Raw genomic sequence first — 27347 nt, forward strand, 5'->3', positions numbered from 1 at the left:
GCCTGGCCCTATTTTGAGAACTTAAACTGTGAAACGTTAAAGACTTAAAATAAATTAACCTGTAAATAAATAAAATCAGAAATGAGAGGGGGGACATTACCACTGATCACACAGAAATAAGACATATTATAAGAGGATACTATGAACAACTATAAGCCAACAAATTTGACAATGTAGACGAAATGGACGAATTCCTAGAAACACATGAACAACCTACCCTAATCCTAGAAGAAATAGAAGACTTCAACAAACCAATAACACATAAAGAGATTGAAACAGTCATCAAAGACCTCCCAAAGATGAGAAGCACAGAACCAGATGGCTTCACAGGTGAATTCTACCAATCATTCAAAGATGACCTAATATCAGTCTGTTCAACCTCTACCAAAATATTGAACAGGAAGGAATACTCCAAACTCATTCTGTGATGCTAACATCACCCTAATACCAAAAACCAGGTAAGGATACTATAAAAAAATAAAATTACAGTCCAATTTCTTTAATAAATACAGATGCAGAAAATTTCAACAAAATCCTTGCAGACTGAATCCAAAAGCACATTAAAAGAATTATACATTGTTACCAAGTAGGTTTTCCAGGTATGCAAGTATGGTTTTCTACACAAGAAAATCAATTAGTGTGATAAACCACATTAGTAAATTGAAGAATAAAAATCACATGATCCTCTCAATTGATGCAAAAAAAGCATTTGACAAAACATTGCATCCTTTCTTGATAAAAAATACTTCAAATGATAAGAATAGAAGGAAGCTTTCTCAGTATGGTAAAATGCATATATGAAAAACCCACAGATAGCATTGAACTCCATGGTGAAAGACTAAAGGTTTCCCACTGAGATCAGGAACAAGACAAGGATGCTCATTGTCACCACTGTTATTCAGTATTGTGCTAGAACTTCCTGCTCAAGCAATTAAGCAGAAAAAGAAATAAAAGGCACCCAAATAGGAAAGGAAGAAGTAAAACTCACTATTCACTGATGATATCATCCCATATCTAGAAAAATCCCCAAAAATATACAACAAAGCTACGAGAACTAATAGACAAGTTTAGCAAAGTGGCAAGGTACCATGTTAATATGCAAAATCAGTAGCATTTCTATACACTACTGATAAGCAATCTGAGGAGAAAATCAGAAAAAATTTCCGTTTATAATAGCAACTAAAAGAAACAACTATGTAAGAATAAACTGAACCAAGAACGTAAAGGACCTGTATTCAGAAAACTACAAAACATTGCTCAAAGAAATCAAAGAAGACCTAAACAAATGGAAGGACATTCTATGTACATGGATTGAAAGACTAAATATAGTTAAGATGTCACTTCTATACACACTGATTTATAGATCCAATGCAATCCCAATAAAAATCCCAACAGCTTTTTTTTTTTTTTACAAAAATGGAAAAGCCAATTATCAAATTTATTTGGAAGTGTAAGGGGTACCTAGTAATCAAAAATCTTTTAAAAAAGAAGAACAATGATATAAGTTCATCCATTGCTAGAACAATAAATCTATAGTAGAATAATAATAAGTCTACTTTAGTCCATTGCTCATTCCCCAATCTTGAGGATTTTAAGAACTTATGTCATTGATATAAAGATAGTGGCCACCAGTGGTTCTGAGGGGAGGGGCAGGAAAGAATAAATATAATAAGGGGGCATTTTCAGGATATTGGAATTGTCCTGTATGACATTGCAATGACGAATACAGCCCATTATATATTTTGTCATAACCTACAAAATTATGCAGTGCAGAGTGTAAACTATAATGTAAACTGTAATCCACAGTTAGTAGCAATGCTTCAATATGTGTTCTTCAATTGTACAAATGTACCATTCTAATGAATGATGTTGTTAATGGGAGAAGGTGTGGGAGGGGGAGGAAGGAGGGCATATGGGAATCCTCTATATTTTTTATGTAACATTTATTTAATCTAAAGCTTCTTTTTAAAATAAAAAAAAAATTTTTTTTTAAAGATCAAAGTTGGAGGACTCTCACTTCTTGACTTTAAAGCATATTATTTAGCCATAGTGGTAAAAACAGCATGGCACTGACAAAAAGGTAGACATATTGACCAAGGGAACCAAATCGAGAACTCAGAAATAGATCCTTATATCTCTAGTATAAATTGTATAAATATAAGAACTAACTTTTGACAAGGTGGTCAAGCCCACCCTGCTGGACCAGAATAGTTTATTCAAGAAATGGTGCTGAGAGAACTGTATGTATATATCCAAAGGAAAGAAAGAGGTCCCAAATGTCATGTTATACAAAAAATTTACTTAAAAGGATTAAGGTGGGGAGCTGAGGTAGCTCAGTGGTTGAACATTTGCTTCCCATGTACAAGGTCCTGGGTTCAATCCCTGGTACCTTTTTAAAAAAAAAAAAAAGTATCAAGGGCCTAAATAAAAAAGCTACAAGCATAAAACTTCTAGAATAAAATGTAGGGAAACTTCTTCAAGATCGTGTGGTAGGTGGTAGTTTCTTTTTAAATCTTACACCCGAAGTATAAGTAATGAAAGAAAAATTAGATAAAGGGACCTCCTCAAAATTAAATACTTTCGTTCTTCAAAGGATTTTGTCAGTTAATAAAATAATTTTTTAAAAAAAGAAGACTTTGTCAAGAAAGTAAAAAGGCAGCCTACTCAATGGGAGAAAATATTTGGAAACTACATACCTGACAAGGGTTTGTTAACCATGTTATATGAAGAGTTCATACTTCTCAATGATTAAAAGACAAGCAACCCAATTTAAAAAATGGGCAAAAGACTTGAATAGACACTACTCTAAAGGGGAAATACAAATGGCCCAAAATCTAATGAGAAAATGTTCAACATCACTAGCTATTAAGGAAGTGCAGATCAAAACTACAATGTGATACCATTTCACAACTAATAGGATGGCCCTAAACAAAACAGAAAACTACAAGTGCTGGAGAAGATGTGGAGAAATAGGAACACTCCTTCCCTGTTGGTGGGAATGTAGAATGGTGCAGCCTCTGGAAGACAGTTTGGCAGTACCTCAAAAAGCTGAATATGAACTGCTGTATCATCCAGCAATCCCTATACTAGGAATATATTCATAACTGAAATCAAGGACATGAACTGGCATTTGCATACTGATGTTCATAGGAACATTATTCACAATTGCTAAAATATGGAACCAGACCAAGTGTCCAACAACTTACAAAATGGCTAAACAATATGTGATATATCCATACAATGAAATACTATTCATCTGTAAGAAGAAATAAAATCAGGATGCATATGACAACATGGATGAACTTTGAGGATATTCTGTTGAGTGAAATAAGCCAGTCACAAAAAGACAAATTTTATGTGGTCTCATTAATATGAACTAAATACAAGAGGTAAAACTCATGGAGGTAAACTCTAAAGTACAGGTTAGTAGAAAATAGAATGTGGGTTGAAATGGGAACTGATGCTCTATGTATATAGAATTTTTAGTAAGATTTATTGTAAAAGTGTGGAAATGAATAGAGCTGATAGTAGCCCATTATAGTGAGCATAACTAACACTCCTGATTTATAAAAGAGATTGTGGCTGAAAGGGTGTAGTCTGTGAATGTAAATGTCAATTGAAAGGAAATTAAAGAATTGAAAGGAAGTCAAAGATCTAGGGTATGTATAACTGATTTTGTGGTGGATGAAGATTACTATAATAGTATAAATATAAGAGTGTTCTTCTTTTACAAAGTGCTAAGAATATGGTGATACACTGGAAAATTATACCTATATATAACTTATTATATATATTATAACATATATATAACTTATGGACGATAGTTAACAGTAATATTGTAATATTTTTGCAACAATGGCAAAAACCATATATCAATTCTAAGAGACAACTATTGGGGGATATAAGGAGTATGGGATTCTTCCTTTTGCAGTAATAAAAATGTTCTAAAATTTTCTGAGGTGATGACAGCACAAATTTGTGATGAAAAATGAGAGTCACTGAGTATGCACTAAGAATGGATTGTACAAAACACGAGGATGTATAACACAGGGAATCTAGTACTGGAAGATGGCCTATGTTAAACAGAACAAATATGAGAACATTCTCTCATGAACTATAACAAATGTATAACACTACTATAGGATATTAATAATAAGGTGGGTTGGTAGAAAAATATACCAGTATAAGAAATGGGCTATAGTTAGTAGCAGTATTTTGAGGATGCTCTTTCATAGTTTGTAACAAATGTTTCACATCAATGCAAGGTGTTGTTGGTGGGGTGATGTATGGGACTCCTGTATGATGATATGCATGTTTGTTTTTTAGGTTCACAACTTTTACTATATACTTACTGTTTAACAGTATTCATGTATGAGTGATAAACTGCAATAAAATTTTATTTTTAAAAAAGTATCATAATTCAATATTTAACCTCAAGACAACAAATTTTAAGTCCTAAAGAACATGGATCATATCATCCCCGAATGTAAAGACTAAACCTGACCCAAGAGGAAGGGGAAAACTTGGATGGCCCAGTTAGAAATTAGAAATTAAAAGGTGAATAAAGATTTAGCACTGGTAAAAGAACCAGGACCCCCAAAAAAGAACAAATAATATCAATGTTACTTAAACTACAGGAAGCCTTAGAAAAAAAATAGAAAAAGGCAGCATATCTTTAACTCCAAAACCAAAACAACTACATATTACTCTTAAGAACTTATTATTTAAGATGAAAATTTTCTAAAGAAAATAATCCAATAATACATATAAAAATACTATGTAAGCAAATAGAATTTTTTTCAGTAATCCAGAGGTAGGACAATATCTGGATAGCAACATAATATATGACATGATTATCAATACGCACACACTGGAAGAGAATTTAATAAAATTTAGCAGCTATTTCTTTTAAAGTTTAAAGCTAGTGGAATTAATAAGACAGCTTGCTAAGAATGCTAGTAAATCTGTGAAAGAAATGCAAAGAAAGTCAGTTAATAGCTTTTCACTATCTAGCAATAGCCACTCAGAAAAGGAAATGGGAATAATGGCAAAAACTATAAAATATTTTGGAAAAGATTTAAGATACTATCTATTTTATAAATTATAAGATATTGCTAAATGACTTAGAATGAATAATTTAAAAATAAATGAAAAACACCAAGTCCTTTGACAGGCATATATGCATTTATTGCAATTCCAGGTATCTCAACATGGTTGCTTAAGTAGCACAAAAGCATAAATAGATCATATAGGCCACTTTAAAAACTATCCACCACAGTCAGCCTTCTGGTCCCTAGTGATTTCCGTTTTCATCACTTCCACATACAAAATACATTCACCCCTTCACAACATTCCCAAAGAGTCTCATCCCACTATAGCATTATCTCAAAGTCCAAAATCCCATCATCCAAATTAGATCCAGGCATGGACAAAGCTCCTGGATGCTTAAGGGGCATAACTCTTCTTCAGTGGATTGTGAAACTAAAAAGACAAATTATCTGCTTCCAGCACACCCAGTATACAGGCATTGGATGACAAAAGTAGATATTCTGGTTCAAAAGGTAGGTTCAAACCTGGAAGGTGAAAATAAGGGCCACTGATCCATAGCAGTTCCAGAATCTAGCGGGGATATTGAGAGTTTCTTAATAATAAGATGGCATTTCTTTATTGATTTGTCTAATAAATCTATACTTATTTTAGAATATGTAAGCAAAATGTTGATTTTGCCTCTGCTGGGGTAAGGAATGGTCAAGGAAGGATAGTTTTTCTGAGACTAAAATGAAAAGTAGATCTCTCAGGTATTCTCCATTAAAATATAAGTAAAAGATTTTCACTGGTGAAGAAACAATAAATTCAACATTTTCTCTCTTTCAGGAAAAAAAACTAACTGGGAATGCAGTGAATGTGTCACTGTGATGAGGGAGGTTGTTCATTTGGGAGGAGTGGGGGGTGGGGTATGTGGGAACCTCTTATATTTTTTAATTTAACATTTTTTGTGATTTATGTATCTTTTTTAAAAAAAGACAATTCAATAAAATTTTTAAAAACTAGGCCTGAGAACATAAATGTCTGCATGTCTTGTTAGCTTATATTTTATATTTGAAATAATTATATATACATATAATTCTATTTATTTTACTCTAGGTATTTTTTTTTTTTTTTTTAAAGATTTATTTATTTATTTAATTTCCCCCCCTCCCCCGATTGTCTGTTCTTTGTGTCTATTTGCTGCGTCTTGTTTCTTTGTCCGCTTCTGTTGTCGTCAGCGGCACGGGAAGTGTGGGCGGCGCCATTCCTGGGCAGGCTGCTCTTTCTTTTCACGCTGGGCGGCTTTCCTCACGGGCGCACTCCTTTGCGCGTGGGGCTCCCCCACGCGGGGGACACCCTTGCGTGGCACGGCACTCCTTGCGCACATCAGCACTGCACATGGCCAGCTCCACACAGGTCAAGGAGGCCCGGGGTTTGAACCGCGGACCTCCCATATGGTAGACGGACGCCCTAACCACTGGGCCAAAGTCCGTTTCCCGACTCTAGGTATTTTGTTGTTGTTGTTAAAGCCAAACATTCAAGGATTTGATATTTTCCATAGCAATGCAATAACATAGGTCATAAATAATCCTTTATCAGAATGTTTGAGAGAATCTTACGGATAAAGCTGAGGTTTAAAGTGTTATTCTCTGATAACTATAGGCCTGTGAACAGAACTGCTCACAGACTAGATAACTTCATCATTCTGATTTCAAATTGTGTTCCTCTGTTGAATAGTACCTATAGATCTGTGTTCAACTGTGTTAAGTATTTTGTTTTGTTTTGTTTTGTTTTTTCTTAAAATGCCACTGTGTATGCCCAGTATTGCATTGGATACTGTAGTAAAAACAAAAATTATATTCAAAATACTTAGTCATATCAGATTATATGAACAGTTAAACAGCATAAGAGGTTAAACTAATTACTACACTTAGGTTTTTAACAGAAAACCTAAATTTTCACACAGGCTTTTTAATATAAATTTGTGCAACCCTGGGCATTAACAGAATCTTTCTGTATGTAGTTGTCCATTTCCTGATTATTAACTAACATTTACAATATATAACTAATGCATTGTCAATAGTTGCCATAATTTAGCTTCATATTTTGTCTCCTTTTACCTCCTAATAATACAAATCTGTGATTTTTTCTATTGCTAACTACTGAGAGAACGAACTATTAAGAGAACAAAAGTAAAAGCCTTTTAAAACTCAGGCAGGGGCAGTGCAAAATTCTGAATTGACTTATGTGTAAACCTTTATTCTAAACTTTAATATCTTAATCTTTTAAGAATTAGATTGATTAAAAAAAGAGTATTTGAAGAAAAATGAGGTTCAAAAAAAGAAATTGTTGTCGCCTTGTTAATTAAAAACCTCGTCTGACATCTGAAATTATTCCAAGATATTTCCCCCATATTTATCAAAGTTAGGAGGTAACACAACACCTCTTTTCTGAATGTATACTATACTGATCTTACTTTTTGACGTAACTCATCGTATATCTTTAACTAAATAAAAGTCCCAAATTTCTATTTCTTCTGAAATTTAAAAATCTAATTTCTGTAATTGTTCCTTAAATATATCTACAGTTAGTAAACAAATTCAGACTTATGTCAATTATCCTGTTATCATATAAATTTTAAGCACTATTAGTATATCTTATCATAATAGTTATTTTCATATATATTTTTATGAATAAGAAAGAATAGTCTCTAGCCTCATGAATAAAACGACTTATTCTTAGTATAATTGAAGTAATATGAAATACATCTGCTTTCAGATGTATTTTTTAAGTACTAAGTTTCTAAATACTAAAAACCTAGGGTTAGTTTGAGGAACATGAGGAAGTAGCAATAAGATTAAAATCTCCTGTTTCAACTATAAAAACTTCATACTTTACCAGTCACAAATTAACTGAATAAACCATAGTAATCTTAACAGAGAGTCTTTTGTATGTTTCCCCAACGGTCAGTAAACTACAAAAGGTTGTTAAACACGCGTCTATCATAAAATGATTATGTCAGCATTTTAGGACATAAAACCATAAAATGGGAGACAGTAGTTCAAGTTTCAGAAGTTATCTAATAAGCAATTTGAAGGCAAGACAAAATTCATAGCCCCTTCCACAGTGATTCAAGATATTCCTAATCCTATACTTTTATCAATTATTGTTTTGTGAAAAATGTCATACAGAATTGTACATTTTAACAACCCCATTTCTCAGTTGGAGACATAATATACAATTAATCTATTTAAATTTTAAAATTAAATTGGCTCTAAAAACAAAAGTAAAATGATTAATATAAACTATTCAATAGAAAGTCATCAAAGATTTTTTGAAAATCTAAATTAATTTAGAGATAATAAAATCTTTGAGTTATCTGATTCAAGAATTAACAATTTTGATTTGAACTCAGAAAACATTTATATAACTATAGCTATTCTACATAATCTTTTTTTTTTTTTTTTTTTTTTTTTTTTTTAATTTATTTAATTCCCCTCCCCTCCCCCGGATGTCTGTTTTCTGTGTCTCTTTGCTGCGTCTTGTTTCTTTGTCCGCTTCCGTTGTCGTCAGCGGCAGGGGAAGTGTGGGCGGCGCCATTCCTGGGCAGGCTGCACTTTCTTTCGCGCTGGGCGGCTCTCCTTACGGGGCGCACTCCCTGCGTGTGAGGCTCCCCTACGCGGGGGACACCCCTGTGCAGGGCACTCCTTGAGCGCATCAGCACTGCGCATGGGCCAGCTCCACACGGGTGAAGGAGGCCCGGGGTTTGAACCTCGGACCTCCCATGTGGTAGACGGACGCCCCAACCACCGGGCCAAAGTCCGTTTCCCATATTCTACATAATCTTTAAAGATAATAATTTAAAGTAAATATAGAAGTTTTCATGTAATACTTTGGTGGGTTTTAAGCAATTGTGACAATTTTTTTTTTTAAAGATGTATTTATTTATTTATTTCTCTCCCCTTCCTCCCAACCCCTCCCCACCCCCGTTGTCTGCTCTCTTTGTCTATTTGCTGCATGTTCTTCTTTGTCCGCTTCTGTTGTTGTCAGCGGCACAGGAATCTGTATCTCTTTTTGTTGCGTCATCTTGTGTCAGCTCTCCATGTGTGCTGCGCCATTCCTGGGCAGGCTGAAATTTCTTTCGCACTGGGCTGCTCTCCTTATGGGTGCATTCTTTGCACGTGGGGCTCCCCTACTCGGGGGACATCCCTGCGTGGCAGGGCACTCCTTGCGCGCATCAGCACTGCGCATAAGCCAGCTCCACACGGGTCAAGGAGGCCCGGGGTTTGAACCGTGGACCTCCCATGTGGTAGACGGATGCCCTAACCACTGGGCCAAGTCTGCTTCCCCAATCGTGACAATTGGAAGGCTTTATTCTTTTAAAATATAATTACTTTATACCTATAGAATATTATGTAAGAAGTACCTTTTGGGTTTCTTCAATCATGTGATTCACAATTTATTTACTTTTTTACATTTAACTTTCACATTATTTGAAATATGAAACTTATAGTCTTTCTTAAAAAATTAGCCCTGATCTACACATACTCAAGATGTGACAATAAAACAGTACCATTTTTGTTCTTTGTATTTGTCTTCTATAAATAGCTTCTATGATTAATCTTATTTACACATTTATTTTTCCTGTACCCTAAGGTAAACCTGTATCTCTTAAATTATATTTATGTCTTTTAAATGTAAGTACAAGTTGCTGTCAAAAGAAATGTATTATCCTAATTATACCTAGAGCAAATACCTAAGAGACCCAGTAGAATCATCAAATGCAAAAAACATAGGCACCATTGCAACATGGTCTCTTAAAAATGGCTTATTTTGCAATCTTTCTGTTGTAAACTTTACAATAGTACATCAAAGCCATCTGATCTACCACATTCTTTGTTTTTTAAACTTATATCATTTTAAAAAAGAATAAATTTATTTCATACTTTTTGTTAATATGCCAAGACTTCTGGAAATACTTTCATTTATGCTTTTAGAGCCTTTAAAGTATTCTTTTCATGTGAATAAATAACTGATTTTTAAATTTTCACTCTGAAGGTTGTTAGAGTATTTAAGTTTAATGCATTTGCCATCAAATGATATTTTAACTTTGAAAAGGAGTTTTAAATAACTTCTTAATTAAAATTTTAGTAAAATTTTGATACTGAAAATCATTTTACTAAAATTAGGATTATAAAAATGTTTTATTAAAGTAAATTATATTCCAAGAACCCATGTTTATTTCAAGAATTTTTACATCTTGAAAACTCAGGGAAAATATGAAAGCAAAAAATAATTCAGAGGAGGCATACTTATTTGCTTGTGATTATTTATAGTCAGACTAAAACATAGCTCTATTCTGTCAACATTTTATAGTAGGCATTCAAGTTATTGCACTAAAATGTAATCAATATTAGTGTAAAATGTTTTAAAATTACTTTCATGTTATGATAGGTTTAGTAAGTCTTATCTCTAGTAGGTCAAAAATCTGTTGTGACCTGACCTTGCAAAATCAGAGAGTTCTATTAGGAAATAAAACATTTGACACAGTTACAAAATATGTTATAGAAATTAGATCTAAGAACAAGTATGATAGCTTAATTTGTCCAGAAAAGGCTTAGGTAAAAAGTAGGTAAATATATTGCTCTTTTAAGCATTATACTGTCCAAAGAAGAAATGATATACAAATTTCCACATTTTCAAATTTGGCCTGAAATAGCAACTGCTACTTTAAACCTTGGCTCCTGGGGGAAATTATCAGATAATTTAAAAATGTATTTAATTTTGATATGGCCGAATTCTATTAGTAAACATATCAAGTCACAAAATATGCCATTAAAATGAGTAGAAATATTGTAATAGATGGGAGAAGCATTTTAAATATTTTAAACTTCCTAAATATAATCTGAATATTCTTAATAAATATATTAAACTCCACTTTTGGATGCAAGGTTTGTGTATAACTGAAAATGTAAGAAATCGATTACCTTTGTCCTCAAAACATAAAAAGTTAAGAAAAAAATTGAATGGCCAGCTCAAATATTAATCTTTATACTGCATTTGAAAAATTAATCATTCAGGCAATTAATAAATCCTTTAAAAGTTTTATATACTAAGGCATACCATGTGTCTTTGGATAACTATAATAGATGGAAATAAGAGCAATATTAAACCAGGGGGACCAGTAGAAGAGGAAGGTTGGGCTGATATGACTTAAGAGTCATGGAAAAAGATAAAATCATTACCATTTTTTTCTTGAAATATCTGGCAGCTTTTACTGCTTGGTGTTAATAGGTCCTTGAAGAAACACAGGGGAATAAGTTTCTTCCTCTCTCTCTAGCAGCCCATAGTTAAGTGGAAAAGATCAACTTCTAACAAATAATTGCCACTGCGTGCAATTCATGGTATAATTTATACTGAAACTCAGCAAAGGGAAATATTAAAATGCCATAAGTAGTTTAAGGAGGAGTAAAAACAACAATGAAAGAAAAAGAAAAAGAAAAAAAACACCTTATTTTTGTATAAAGGAGCAGGAACTGAGCATTCCAGGCAAGGGAATGACAGATACAGAAGTACACGGTTATCACTGAGCGGAACCTGTCGGGGTGGGATGGGAGGATGGCTAGGAGAGAGGAAAGGGAATAGCAGATTTTAACCTCGTGTACATATCTCTGCTTTGCCTACGCTTGCCCCTTCCTTCCCACAGCAGTCAGCTTGTTAGCTTAGTAGTGGTAATCAAGATGAAAGATTGATGAGAGAAGAAGATACCAAAGAGCTTTGCCCTTGTCTTTCCCCTTCAAAATTCAGGTTATGCTTAATTCTTCAAGGCATCTATACCTGAACATCCCATCCCCTGAGATTAAGCCCCTTTTTCTTGATAAACAACATTTGTGGCTACCACAATAATCATCCTTATCACTCTCTATAATGATGACTGACTTGTACAATCATCTCTTGCAAGTCACAGTAAGCTCCTTGAAGTAAGGGACTGGGTCTGTCATCTTTGCTTGCCAGTGCTAGACGCTAAACATATATTTTGGCATAGAGAAGGCACTCAGTAAATGGTTGCTGAATGAATGAATAAAGAGATGATTATAATGACTAAATATGAATTAAGCAAACTTTGTTATACATCAGACATTTTCCTGTTTCAGGGAATTGCATTCCAGTCTGTGAATATGTTGATACAAAATTTGTCAATTCGTTTCTCCAAATCTAATATAAATTTCTTTGTAAAAACAGTGTTAACATAATATAGTCTTCAGCTCTGCTAGGCTAAGAAAGTGATTTATATAACCATGGGCAGAGTTAGATAAATGAAGAATTCCAAAAGTTACCCTGAGGTAAAGGACAGGAAAAGACCTAAAGGAGGAAAAAACAGAAAGGACAATTAGAGAAAATAAAAGAACCAGATTTAGTACGGGGTGATTTAGAACTTAGAAATTTGGAGTTAAAGACAGTGGTGTAATTGGCAGCCAAATGCAGTTTTCCCCACATGATTGTTCTCTAGATCTTTATCATCCTATTGAAATAGTGGCAGCAAAGAAGAGATGGCTGGAGCAGGGAAGGAACTCGAACATAAAATTTCCTCACTTTTCCCTTTCGCTTTCTATTCTCTTCACCTTTCAACTGTAGGCTACTCTTGCACTGAACAATTAAAAAGGAAATAGTGGCATAAAGATGTTAAAATTCCAAGTAAGGGCTATAAGAACTAAGAGAAATTTGTGAAAGGGGGGAAGTGATAGTGTTTAATTAAGATTTAGATGTGTAATGATCCTCCACCAGTAAAGGGGATTAAGGAAACAAGATATTCATCAGGAATACCAAATAGTTTGACTAAATATATATAGAAGCTAAAAAAAAGATAAGATTGGAAAAGAAGGTAGTCCTGAATTCAAAATAAGGAGTTGGACCTTATTTTGACAGGAAATTGAAAGATTTATAATCAAGGAAAAGATATGATTAGATCTAAGCCTTACAAAAATAAGCCCATCAGCAATGTGAAGGATGTGTGGAGTTGTAGGTTTGAATGACCTGATAATTCTGTTGTTTTTCCCTAGATAAGTATTGCATTTGAAGTAGGACAATAGAATAGTGATACTGATTTTTTAACAAATCCTCAACTTCCTATTCTGACAGAATGCCATCTCCTACAACAGGGAAACAGGCTGGTTATTTCCGTATTGTTGCTACTACCCCAAACCAGTTTTGAATGCTTTAAGACTTGCCTTCAGAACCCATTTTACGTTCTCTTAAGTGTTATTTATGGTAGTGAATAATAAATATTTTTATTTCATCCCAGGTGCTATTTGCTATTAACTTTTAGACTGGCCAATTCACTTTGAAGGAGCTGCTTTTGCAAATTCAAACATCTTACTTCCACTTTACTGCCTCCCTTGCTTCCTGGAGTGACCCAAAAATTTGTGTTAATGATAATATTTTGTAATTATGTAGTTGCCCATGTGTATTTTATAAACATGATTTTATTAATAAGTATTTTATTTTCATGGTATAAACCTGGGAAAAGATTGATAAATTTCAAATAATGGAATAATCTGAGTTGAATCTAATATTGGTGTTATATTTATAGAGTCGTAAGATAAGTATGAAATTCAGAGGGTAAAAATAGATAAGTAATTGCTTCTACATAATTCCAGGTTTGATTCTAAACCTCCTAGGAGAAAGTCTGTACTTCTCTTCATGAAAATAGTTAACACTTTGGTCACTTTTAAATTGTAACTGGAGATTTTTCAGCCACATTAATGATTAAGGTGAATATGTGGATATGGTTTTCTTTTAAAGGAAAAAGAACGCTTGAAACAAGAAAAACGTGATGAGAAAAGATTAAATAAAGAGCGCAAACTAGAGCAACGAAGATTAGAATTAGAAATGGCAAAAGAGCTAAAGAAGCCTAATGAAGACATGTGCTTAGCAGACCAAAAGGTAATTTACATATCATGTAAATCATTTCATGAAAATACTTAATTTTTCCTGTGTTCCTCCCTGATTCCTTTGCCAGAGCTGCCATTATGAAAGACTTTCATTTTTAACTAGAGCAGTGGATTTACAAATCTAAATTGATTGGCCTCTTCTCGGATAACAACCAGTTAGCCTCTTTAGGACTGATTTTAATATATAAAGTTCTTAATATATAAGTGGAGCGTTGACAAACCTTTTTTTTAAATTTAAGAAGTACTGCTAAAATCTACAAAGAAGAATTATAGAAGTAGACAGCATTTCCATGTTTCATTTAGTCCTTCCAGGTCTTCAAACACTGAAAGATCTAACTCCACTCCACCCCATCCTCTGGTATATATTTAATTTAAATAGGATTTATAATCTATAACCTCTTTCAGTGTTTTAAAAGTAACCTTTATTGAGCATGTTTACTACTTTCTAGCACTATGCTAAATATTTTTTATGGATTATCTCATTTAATCCTTACCATAACCATAATCCTGGTGAGTTGATATTTTTCTGCATTGACAGATGAGAAACTGAGACGCAAGGTAAAGGAAGTTGTTCTAAATTACACAACCAATAAGTGGCAATTTGGATTCAAGCCCTAGTTTGTTAAATTTCAGAGCCATGAAGTTATCCTGAAAACTGAAATTGTGCCCAACTTAAGTACCTCTTAAGTGTTTTTTTTCTTCCATATTGTTTCACAGACATGAAATGTTGCTAAAACACATAAAAGTGGAAATTTAGAAAGATTAAAATAATCTTTTTAATGAGCACAATTTCACATACTTTGGGTAAAAATCAAATATGTTTTGGCTGTAATTAAGATGTTATATGCCCATAACCAAAAACAAGAGTATCTTTAACTGTAGATACAACAGTTCTATCCATCTGCCCCATGGGATCTAAACCCCATCTCAATTAGAAACAGAGTGGGCATCACCATCCCAAAATCCTCAAGATTGAGGAATGAACAAACATAAGGAGGGAATGGAACTATGGACTAGAGTTATTATCATTATAGCAATCCAAGAACTGTAACACCGATACAAAGGCAGTGCCACCAGAGGTCCGAGGGGAAGGAGAGGGAAGAATAGATATAATTTGAGGGCATTTTTAGGACATTGGAATTATCTTGTTTGATGCTGCAATAATGGATACAGACCATTATACATTTTGTTAAAACCTATAAAATTGTGCAGAACAAAGTGTAAACTGTAATGTAAATTGTAGTCCATAATTAGTAGCAATGCTTCAAAATGTGTTCATCAGTTGTAACAAATGTACTGGGCTAATGAAAGATGTTGTTAATATGAGAAAGAGGATATATGGGAATCCCCTATATTTTTGATATAACATTTATATAACCTAAAACTTCTTTAAAAATAAAAAAGTGTTAAAAGAGATTTATAGAAAATTATATCACTAGTGCATATCATCTCTCTAATACTGTCCCAATAATATATTATTATTATACTTGGCCATTAGCTTCCATATTTACTTATATTCCATATTCACCTGAGCCATATGCATCTGGGACATAAATTATGATTGTCTCTTCATATACATAAGCTCTTTTCTAAAGTGCTTAACGCAAATTTTTAATACCCAATTAGGGATTGAATTATATTAATATTATATTTATTTACTTAGCATCAGTGCATTTAAATTTTTTTAGAAAGTATGCTTACTGGTTTTAGTCATTTGGACATTCAAAATTTCCTAAGCACAGAATAGAGATATATCGTTAATGTATTTAATAAACTTATAATGAGCAAGTTTTATTTAAATCCTAAATGAGCTTTCTTTTCTTGCATCTTTTCGTTTAATCCATGTGAACTATATCAAATATATCAAATATTTAAGTCCATTTTAAGTCCATGTTCTTAGCTTTGTTACATAAATTACCTTAGAATTATGTAGAAATGCATGTGTTTAATAAGGTTTTCAAATGGAACATAAAAGATTTGTACAGTATCAGCTACTATCCATAGTTCTGTGTTTCCACACAGTATTAGTAGAAAAAGTCATGGTTAGTTATTTCACTAAGTGCAGGATTGAAGAACAGTTTTAAACAAGGACCAATGAAGATAAATAGAAATATTTACAGTCACATTTTTTTTCCAGTCAAAATTTAAAGTAGTTTTATCGAGCCCTATCTATGGGCAAAAATATTTTAGGTTTAAATGCCTTATTCACTGAATTTTTTAAATATCTGTAACAACTGGTACTACAATTTAATCATTAAAATGTTAATATGTGAACATATTTGAGAAGTAGCAACATAAGCAACTTTCTAATCTTTAATGCTGAAAGTCAATAATAATATGTTACTAATACAGGGAAATCAAAAGACTGGGTTACATTTAACTGGGTTGATGTGCAGAGTCATGGGTTCTGATCGTTTAGACATAGTAATTTATCTGCATTCATTAGCCAGTGATGGTACTATTCTCTCCAACTATACAGCCCTCAGATACATGCTGTTAGTTTCTGAGCTACCAAAAAAGTGTAAATTATAAATTTGTCTCCACAATTAGAATAAAAAAGTACACACACCCTATTCAGTATGTCCATGGTAAAGTACCTTTGAAATTTAAATTTGTTATAAGTTATTTAATTTTTGCTTCAGTTACATAATCCTTGTTATAGCAGTATATAAGTGCATTAAAATTAGTGTTCTCTTTTGCAGAGATCTTAGTTCATATTGAGTTCAACCAAAATTTATTGAGTAATTACTTGTGTTTAGAACCCCATGCTAAATACCATGAGAGTTGCAGAAAGTTTACCATATGGAGGGAAAACAACTGGTACAATATAAAAGAGAGAAAGCAAAATCATGATTTTTAATTTTTTTGTTTATTATTTTGTTTATGTGTTTATTATATGTCCAGCCTTTGCCAGAGTTGCCTCGTATTCCAGGACTTGTTCTCTCTGGAAGTACGTTTTCAGACTGTCTCATGGTGGTGCAGTTCTTACGAAACTTTGGTAAAGTTTTGGGCTTTGATGTGAATATTGACGTTCCAAACCTGAGTGTTCTTCAAGAGGGATTACTAAATATAGGGGACAGCATGGGTGAAGTACAAGACTTGCTTGTGAGGCTGCTCTCAGCTGCTGTATGTGATCCAGGTCTAATTACAGGATACAAGGTAAAAAAAAAAAAAAGTTGCATGTTTTTTTATCTTAAAACTCTTACTGTCAGCGCATTGATAACTATCTTTAGCATATTAACAGAAGATTGTGCAGACAGAAGCAATTTTTTCCCCATAATGTCTAATAAAGTTAAATGTAGATTTGCTTCAAGTTACACTTAGCATAAACCTTGAAAAACCTGGGGTATAATGCCTAAAGAATGTGAACCATTCCCGAGTTATTGGTTGTTGTTGTTTTTCCCTCTAACGTAAAGGAAATGCCAACTTGGTTTGAGGAAATATCCAAGTAGTAGTCCCCAAAACGAGAGAATTAATAATTCATAAAGCATTAAGAACTTGTCTGTACCTTCTGAAAGTATACTTTGTTCTCTCTGAATCAGTGTAAATAACTGAGGCTAATCAAGGCCTACTTACAGACCAATACATTATACTCTGTGGATACTCAAATAAGTTCAGATTTCTCATAATTCCAATTAAGATTCACATTTCACTCAACTTCATTCTAGATAATATTGTAGAGAGACACCTGTTAGTTTTTCCTCCATCTCCCCATTTGTTCAGTGTAACAGGCAATAAAAGCCATTGTCAGTAAAATATGGACCATGTAACACCAGTATTTTTAATCTTATTGTTTTTATGTTATTAATGGTTATGATCAAAACCGATAAAAATGTCAAATTTCATAGGCCAAAACAGCTCTTGGAGAGCATTTGCTGAATGTTGGTGTGAATCGAGACAACGTTTCTGAGATTTTACAGATCTTCATGGAAGCCCACTGTGGACAAACTGAGCTTACTGAAAGCCTGAAGACTAAAGCTTTTCAGGCTCACACTCCAGCACAAAAAGCTTCAGTGTTGGCTTTCCTGATCAATGAACTGGCATGCAGCAAGAGTGTGGTGAGGTGAGCATATAACCAGTCTTCCTGATGACTTTTTTTCTATTTTGAATTTGTCCACTCACAAAAGTAATACAAATAGCTTGAGAAAAATGTGTGTAACAAACTAACATAAATAGAAAATTAAAATTACACTTAATCTTACCATTTAGAAATAACCATGAAAAATATTTTAATTATTTTTGTAGTCCTTTAAAAAGAAAATTTGGATCATACTATATGTAGTCTTTGTAACGTGTTTTATTTAATAATTTTTATTAATTTTTGTATACTAGAAATTTTTATTATTTTTCTTTCCTTGACATCTGTTGAGGAAAGATTATTACCTGATTTTCTTAGTAACCATTCAGTGAATTATCTAGACACTTTATATTTTATTATATTCTAATTCAACCTTAGATTATTGGTTTATCAATTTATTAAATGACACTTTTTTTTGAAGTATTTACTCTCACTTAAGATTCAAAGTTAAATCCTCCACTGAAGTATGTCAAGATTTGGTAAACAAATTTATATTTACCTGTTCTTGCAATTCATTATTTTACATATTTTAATTATGATCCTTTCTAGGAAAAGGGTGCATCCAAATATTCAGAACCATGCATTTCTATAATTGCTGGACATTTTAAGTTTTCTGTGCATATCTTAGCTGTCATACTATATTAATGTCTTTTCATTTGTTTTTACAATTCTTTTTGCAATCATTCCAAAAAGTGTGATATTTAAGTTTTACAATTTCATGAAAGAATAATTTCATTAATCACAAACATAATAAATGGTAATGATAAGTAGTGCTTATTTTTTTTAAAAAAGCAACACATAATTTCATTGTAAAGACTACGTTATGGTACTACCTTAAAAGAAGAGAAACATACTGTTTGGATATTTATGTACACATACTCATATATGTTCATGTACATATATATTGCATTTATATAAATATTGATGTGAGTTCTGATTTACACATGATTTTGGAATTTATCAGATATTAAATATATGCAAATAAAATTTTTAATAATGTTAATGTTGTAGCCACTAAAAAATAATTTTTCAAAATATACATGTATGTATAAGCATATGGGAATACATGTATAAACACATGTGCAATGTCAATTATATCGTTTTTATTTATCATGTTGACTGAATTAGTATTAATTTATGTCTTTCAATATATTTTTGCATTGGCAGTGAAATTGACAAGAATATTGATTACATGTCAAATTTGAGAAGAGATAAATGGGTGGTAGAAGGTAAACTCCGCAAGTAAGTCCTGTCATATTAAAATTAATATACAGTTTTCTCCTTGTACAGTTTCCTCATTTGCATAGGCAGAAATTAAACTTCATTTTATGTAAGAATTAGAAAACATAATGCTTAATTAAGATGGAGTATAAAATTAACAAACCTCAGGGCCAGAATTTGCAATGAATGTAAGATTTAATGAGATTCATTGAGCTTATATGACTTGAAAGAAAGTCACTTTATCTTTTTTCTTTGAAAGAAGTCAAGCAATCATAATTTTTAAGGTTGTTGTTGCTATCAGGTAGCCTTGGTCATGAATAGAAGAATCTGTTTGGAATTATCACTTTTTTCATAATTACTTTCTAATTAAAGTTTGCTTTGAGAGAGCCTAAGACATCCAAACTCTCCCAACATTAAAACTTAATTAGCTTCCTTCCAGGAAATATTCTGCTGAAATTACACAACCTCTATGTTAAGAGGATTTTTTTTTGCAAAAATTTAAGTTGAAATCTACTCATTCTGATAGTATGGGATCAGGAATCATCACTTGACCATTGTTAGAATTAATATGTTGTGCTTAAGTTTATTTTTTAATGTGTTCTAATTCTAGAGAGATATTCAGAATAACTCTTAAAAGTTACTATTCCATAATTTATGGAAATATATTTCTAAATATCCTTAATTGTAATTTTTATTGTAATTGATTTATTGCTTACCGTGGGAGAGGGTACTGTAAGGTATTTTTGCTTAAAATGCTTCCTATACTCTTTGAAAGTATACAGGGAAATCTTTTCTTCCATAATCATGATACTTTGTCACCTTTAAAGGCTAAGAATCATTCATGCTAAGAAAACAGGTAAAAGAGACACTTCAGGTGGCATTGATCTTGGAGAAGAACAAAATCTATTGGGCACACCCACTCCAGGACGCAAGCGAAGAAGGAAGGGAGGAGAGAGTGATTATGATGATGATGATGACGATGACAGTGATGACCAAGCGGATGAAGATGATGAGGATGAAGAAGATAAAGAAGACAAAAAAGGAAAGAAGACTGATACCTGTGAAGATGAGGTAATCAAAACATTGAAAATAAAACAGAATTTGGAGTTAACAGACTTGGGTTTGAATTTTGTTTTTGATACCTACTTGCCTCAACTTCTTCTGAAAATTGAATATTTTAATAGCCACTTCATAACAATTTTTGTGATGGTTGCGTATATATTGAATAGAATGCCTATACATAGAAAGCACTTATATTGAATAAAAGAAGTGATTTTTTTTCTTTCTAAATAATTGCTTGAGAATTTATCAGAGAACTATTTCAGGTGTTCTCTTTCATTATGTTGGCATACTATCTTATATCTATATGATACTTCATGCCTTTAAAAGTGTTGTCAGCTTTAGTGAAACTGACGTATTTCCAAACAGTAGTTATTATACCTTCAACTCTAGGCACTTCTCATAAAGATGAATAAGGCACCAAAAGTCCCTTTTCAATTTACAGTCTCATGGAAGAAGATTTGTAAAAAGAAAATGTAATTTGTTAATGTTTTAACTGATTTGGTAGAGGTATTTACAATATGCTAGGCAGATACAGAAGAAAAATATTTAGACTTTCTGAGGAATAAACTCCCACAAAGACTTTCTGGGACCCATCAGCTTTGGCTATAAGCTAGGCTGAATGTTAACCTAGGGAAGAAGGTAGGGAATAATGTTCAAGGCAGAGGGAACAGAAAGAGCAAAGGCACAGAAGCATGGAATCACAATATGATTTAAGGGAATTATAAGTGGTTCAATGCTAATAGAGAATCTCATACCCAACAATGATGAGTAGAATTTTATGCTTATCAGGTGATAGGAAGCCATTGAAGGGGATGATAAAGGGAACAGCATATTCAGACTTGATTTTAGGTAGCACTGGCAGGTCTGTGGAAGACAGAAATAGATTTGAGGGAAGCGAATTTGACCCAATGGATAGTTCAAACCCAGGGCCTCCTGACCCATGTGATGTTCAAACCCAGGGCCTCCTGGCCCATGTGATGAGCTGGCCCACCCGCAGTGCTGATGTGCAAAAGGAGTGCTGTACCACACAGGAGTGTCCTCCATGTAAGGGAGCCCCACGTACAAGGAGTGTGCCCCATAAGGAGAAACGCCCAGTGTGAAAAAAGCACAGCCTGCCCAGGAATGGTGATGCAAAAGTTGATGCAGCTGATGCAGCAAGATGACGCAACAAAAAGAGACACAGATTCCGGGTGCTACTGACAAGAATACAGGTGGACACAGATGAATACACAGCGAATGGACACAGAGAGCAGACAACTGGCAGGGGGAGGAAGGGGGGGCGGGGAGAGATAAATAAAAAATAAATCTGTTTTAAAAAAAAAAAAAGAAATAGATTTGAGGGAAGTGGATGTGGCTCGACAGATAGAGTGTCTACCTACCATATAGGAGGTCCAAAGTTTTGATACCCAGGGCCTCCTAGCTCATGTGGTGAGCTAGCCCATGCGCAGTGCTGCTGCATGCAGGAATGCTGGCCCACACAAGATGTGGCCCCTGTGCAAGAAGAGCCACCTGCTTGAAACTGCATCCCACCCAGGAGTGGTGCCACACACACAGAGAGCTGACGCAGCAAGGTGACACAACAAAAAGACACAGATCCCCAGTGCCACCTGATGAGAATACAAGCGGACACAGAAGAACACACAGTGAATGGAGACAGAGAGCAGCCGGGGCGGCGGGGAGGGGACGGTGGGAATAAATCTTAAAAAAAAAAAAATAGATTTGAGTAGGGACGGGTCAAAGGTAGGAAGATCAGTCAAGAAGAGTATTGCAATAGTTTAGATGAGATGTAAGTAGCCTGAAACTAGAACAATGGTAGTTCAGGTGAAGAAAGAGAAGGGATGCAAAAAATATTTTGGAGGAAGAAACAACAGGACTTGTAAATTTACTGTGTGGGTTGGTGGAAAAGTAGGATTGATTCCTGTCTGGCTTGGGAGACTACATACTATTGTTGACATTAACTAAGAGGAAATTCAGAGGAGCAGATTAAATAGATGATGGGGAATAGAAAACAGATATTCGAAGGCAGATAATAGGTTTATTTTTGACATGTTGAGTTTGACGTGCTTATGCAGAAGTTCAGCAGTCAATTGTATATAAGAGGCTGAGACAAAGAAGAGTTCAGTCCTGAAAATAAATATAGATCTGGAATCTATTAGGACATAGATGACAGTTTAAAATCATGAGAGTGGATGAGTTTGAATAGCAGTTCACAAGCCTTCTTGTTCAAGAAGGAACAATGAGAGAGCTAGGAGTTTTCTGTAGTGGGTCGAAGGTCCCCAAGACCATCCCAAGTTCTATGACTAACTGGGAAGACTCACAGGACTCAACATATTTAAGGCTATGATTTATTATAGCAAAAGGATCCAAAACAAAATCAGCAAAAGGAAAAGGTACATATAGTGAAATTCAGAGGAAATCAGGCACATGCTTTCAAGAGTCCTCTCCCAGTGGAGTCACACAGAATGGGCCTAATTCCCTCAGCAATGAGTTGTGATAACACATATGAAAAGTTGTCCCCAGGCAAGCTCCTTAGGGTTTTTTTGGGGGGCTGTCACATAGGCAACGTCTGTATAGCCAAAATTCCAGACACTCAGAAGAAAAACAGGTGTGCAGCAAACCACATGGTTTACACAAACAATTTAGAATCAGTTATCCCCTCCAATCTTGTCAGTTAGGAGGGGGGAACTCTTCTGAAATTCAGGTTCCTAAGGACAACCTTATAAGCAGGCCTTCCAAAGGACAGCAGTCAGGTCTACTATGTTATATTAACTCTTTTTTACACATGTAGTGTTAACAGAAATCAAGAAAACAACATTTTGAAAACAAGGGAGTGATAAAGTTGAAGTACAAGGAATCTAGTGCAGTGAGGACTGAGAGTATTCATTAGATTAGCAACATAGAGGTCATTGGTAACTTAGGCCAGCAAATGTAGTTTCCTTAGAGAGGTGAGTACAGAAGTCAGGTTATCATGGGCTGAGAACAAGAGCAAGTGGAGATGACTATGGGTACAACCATTGTACCCATAAGAAAGGATAGTAGCTAGAGGAGAATGGAGAGCCAAGAATTTTTCAGATATGAAAAATTTGGAATAATTTTTGGTTGAAGGAAAAGAGCCAATAAATGGGGGAAGTGGACTTGGCCCAATGGATAGGACATCCACCGATCACATGGGAGGTCCAAGGTTCAAACCCCGGGCCTCCTGGACCCGTGTGGAGCTTGCCCATGTGCAGTGCTGATGCTCGCAAGGAGTGCCCTGCCATGCAGGGATGTCCCCCGCATAGGGGAGCCCCACATGCAAGGAATGCGCCCCGTTAGGAGAGCTGTCCAGTGCAAAAGAAAGTGCAGCCTGCCCAGGAATGGCACCGCACACACGGAGAGCTGACACAGCAAGATGACACAACAAAAAGAAACACAGATTCCCATGCAGCTGATGAGGATAGAAGAACACACAGCGAATGGACACAGAGAGCAGACAACTGGGGGGGGAGTGGGGAAGGGGAGAGAAATAAATTTTTTTTAATTAAAAAAAAAATCTTAAAAAAAAAAAAAGAGCCAATAAATGAGATAGGTACGTTGATGATTAAAGAGAATAAGTAATGGTATAAGGTCCCAGAGGTATTGGAGGGGAATTAACCAAGATAAAGGGGCTTGCTTTGAAGAGTAAGCCAAAGGGAAGAAGGCAAGGTCTTAGAGATAGGGAGGTGTGTGTGGGTATGTGGAAATGAACATGTATGAACGGGACATAAAAAGTTGAAGTTCACCTTTTTTACTAGAATGGCACTGAAAGAAAACAAAAAACCATAGACAGCCAATCAGTCCCTCTGCCTTCAATGCTAGTAGTATTCAGCTCAGGAAATTTAGAAAGAACTCTTTTCCTTTCTTGAATCAACTCTATGCTGCAGGAGAAATGAAGAAAGAAGGATTCAAGGGATGAATTTATTGGTAGATTGTATGAGAATAATATCCAGTAAGGACCAATGATAAATTACTGAACCAAATTTATGACTGAATCTGGATAGTAATACAGAAGAACTTATAAAAGCATGTATTACACAGTTCTCTTTCTTAAGGAAAAATAGCATAAGTGTAAAATGTTTTCATAAATCCACCCTCCAAATGTTACATTGTCACTAGAGTGAACTATACTTCTTTTAAGGGTACCAATCTGAAAAGGAGACTAAAGTGAGATTCCTTGCAGATATAAATTATAATAATGTTGTACTTTTGATACCATTTGATCATATACTTTCATCCTGTGACAAATAATGTAAGGGTTTGTAATTTAGGTATAAGAAATTAATTACCCAAACAAAAAATACTATTTATAAGCATTCTGCTTCATTTGGCAAATAGAGTTATTTCCATAACAGGAATTAACTTTTCTAATCAATATTAATCACCTTTGTACATAATTAGTATCCCTTTTCAGCATTTAATATCATAAATGCTGAAATTGGGATTTCAGTGTATTCCACTTGGTACTTATCCCACTAAATTTAAATTTATTAGCAGACATTATTTCTTTTACCTGGCATTTTCACATGGAGAATTAATAAACCATACACTTTATTCTTTACAAATAAGTATTTGAAAATCATTATTACTGTTTCTTAGAGCAGATGTGTCATTTAAAGTAGTAGTGAATTACAGAGTTAGATAGATGAGATGATTTTATTGATCAAAATCCTGCCAAATTTATACCTTGTTAATTTGAGAGAACAATTTTAAAACTTACTAAGACTTATTTTTAAATTTGGCCTACAAAGCCAAATTAACACTTCCTTAAATGATATGAGAGTTATTCTTTATATTGAAGAATGGTATTCATTTCCTAAATAAATAAAATTATTACTACTTAATGAACCTGATTAACAAAGATAGGCACCTTATTCTTCCAAAAAGATGTTTGACCTCTTGATTAAGTTTTAGGTAGAGTGTTAATAGTTATCCTCCTTAAAGGATTAATTGCCAGGATTTTTTCCATTGAGACTCATTTGATCTTTTTCATTTAGAAGATAATGCTTTCACTGAGTCATAGCCCTTTGTCTCAAAGATGATTTCCTCTTCTCCCTCTTGATACCTTCAGCAGATGGAATGTTTCCGTAACACTTAGGTCTGTGTTGAGACCTACATGAGCTTTAATCTCACAACTTGGCACATAAGGGGTTATGGGGACAATTAAATTCTGGACTATAGGGACATAGAATGGCAATCTCTTTTGGTTGAGAAAACTTGGGGAACCATGGTAGAGATAGACTCTGTGTTTGCAGTTTTGCTGCAGTTTCCTTTCTCTGGTCTTCCTTCATATTTCTGAAAATTATAAGGATTATTAGCCAGAAGTCCTATAAATAAATCTTGGACATTTTATGTCTTTTTCGTTATAAGAATAGTCTTTAAAATGACAGTTAGTTTGGCAGATACATGGCTATTTGAATGTCTTATTTCAAATATTTATTTAATTACATTTTTACATAAACAAATTATCAGACATTTGTCCTGCTGGTTAAAGATCACCTGAGAATCATATAGATATGTAAGTATTTATTTGAGAGTCAAGACTTAAGTATTATCAAAACTGTTCTCCTTTACGTTTTACTTAAACCCCAAATAAAATTTGGTTTACTCTTAGGACAAAAAATATGCCTAAATGTCTTCATAACTTGGTCCTGCAAATTTGGATAAGTAGATAAATGATAGATAGTGGTAAAACTATGTAGGTCTTCCTTTCACTAAATTTGTTTAGTTGGATAGATCATCATATCTAGAAATCTTCATTCATGAATGGTTGGTGGCGGTGTGGCTTTCTAAAAATTCTTGTAGAAAGTGAACATTTAAAATCAAGTTCTTACTTTTTAAATTTAAGGTGTATCCTCGTTTTATTAAAGAACAGTTTCTAGAAGGAAGAAGAGTAACCTAACCTGATTCACCTATTAATATGCCAGAAACTACTAGTTGTTTTCAGAGCCATCTTTATTTAGTCCTCACAGTAATCCCTTGTTATAGATAACGTTATCACCAATTTACAGATAAGGAAATAGTCTTAGAAAAGTTAAGTAATTTGCCCAAATTAAATAGTGCAGCAGAGATCAAAAAAAGCCCATGTACTTTCTATTACTTTATGCAATTCCTCTAAAACTTCTGTATCATGGGGGTAGTTTTCCTGTTTTAATATTCTAGAAGGAAAATTTCTTATATCCACATACAAACGTTCCATTTATGAAATTAGTACTATATATAGTAGAAATTGTTTTATTCTTAAAGCACAACGTGTTCAAAATATAATTTACCTTCTTTGCTCTCAACATGACTTTCAATTAGTGGTACCAGTATTTTTCTAGGCTCTCAGGTGTAAAACCTTAAAATCATAATTTACTCCTTCATCTCCCTTACCCATCCTTACCCCATATCCATGAGTTGCCAGCACTTATCAGTTCTAACTATATATCTTACATCCATTGCTTTTTTCCATTCCTATTTCTTACCTTAATAAGGCTGATATTCTCCTTCCATCTTAGAATCAGTGCAGCAGTCTACTAGCTAGGTTTACCAATCGTCGTCATTTCCCTCCACCAGGTCATCTTGTAACTATTGTCAGATTAATATTTGTAAAACATAGTTTTAGTTTTTAATCTCCCTCAAAGGATCATATTGTTGTCCATTGTCAAACATTTATAGCTTTTCACAATCTAGCCCTCAAGTCATCTTTGCTTCATTTCTTACCTTACATCTTCACACACCTTTCATATCAATATATGTCAAACTCTTTCTGGAGCTTCCTGCCTTCTTCTCTCTGTTTGCTAAAATTCTAACCTTTCTTAAGAAGCTAATTATAATACAACTTTTTCCATAAAGCCTCTCTCAGTATAAAATCCCACTATAAATTTATCTTGCCTTCCCCTGAACTCCATGGCCCTTTACCTCTTTTGAAATCTTTTTAGCTTCCTACCACTGACACATGTTTTATATTTTTCCCTGTCAGGTTATTAGTTAAAGCAGGAACTGATTTA

General features: G+C 33.9%; 1 protein-coding gene across 20 annotated transcripts in view; it reads left to right on the forward strand.

Annotated features, from left to right (window-relative positions):
* The window catches only part of BAZ2B (bromodomain adjacent to zinc finger domain 2B), a 472255-nt gene that overhangs the window by 412910 nt on the left and 31998 nt on the right, over positions 1 to 27347 (forward strand). For all 20 annotated transcript variants that reach the window (XM_058300804.1, XM_058300822.1, XM_058300811.1 and 17 more), the window contains 5 exons: positions 13831 to 13971; positions 16884 to 17138; positions 17828 to 18042; positions 19225 to 19299; positions 20106 to 20349. In XM_058300804.1, coding sequence (XP_058156787.1) covers positions 13831 to 13971; positions 16884 to 17138; positions 17828 to 18042; positions 19225 to 19299; positions 20106 to 20349 — 930 coding nt within the window. The remainder of the gene's footprint in view (positions 1 to 13830; positions 13972 to 16883; positions 17139 to 17827; positions 18043 to 19224; positions 19300 to 20105; positions 20350 to 27347) is intronic.

This window comes from Dasypus novemcinctus, chromosome 7 (genome assembly GCF_030445035.2).
Source record: "Dasypus novemcinctus isolate mDasNov1 chromosome 7, mDasNov1.1.hap2, whole genome shotgun sequence".
Taxonomy (NCBI): domain Eukaryota; kingdom Metazoa; phylum Chordata; class Mammalia; order Cingulata; family Dasypodidae; genus Dasypus; species Dasypus novemcinctus.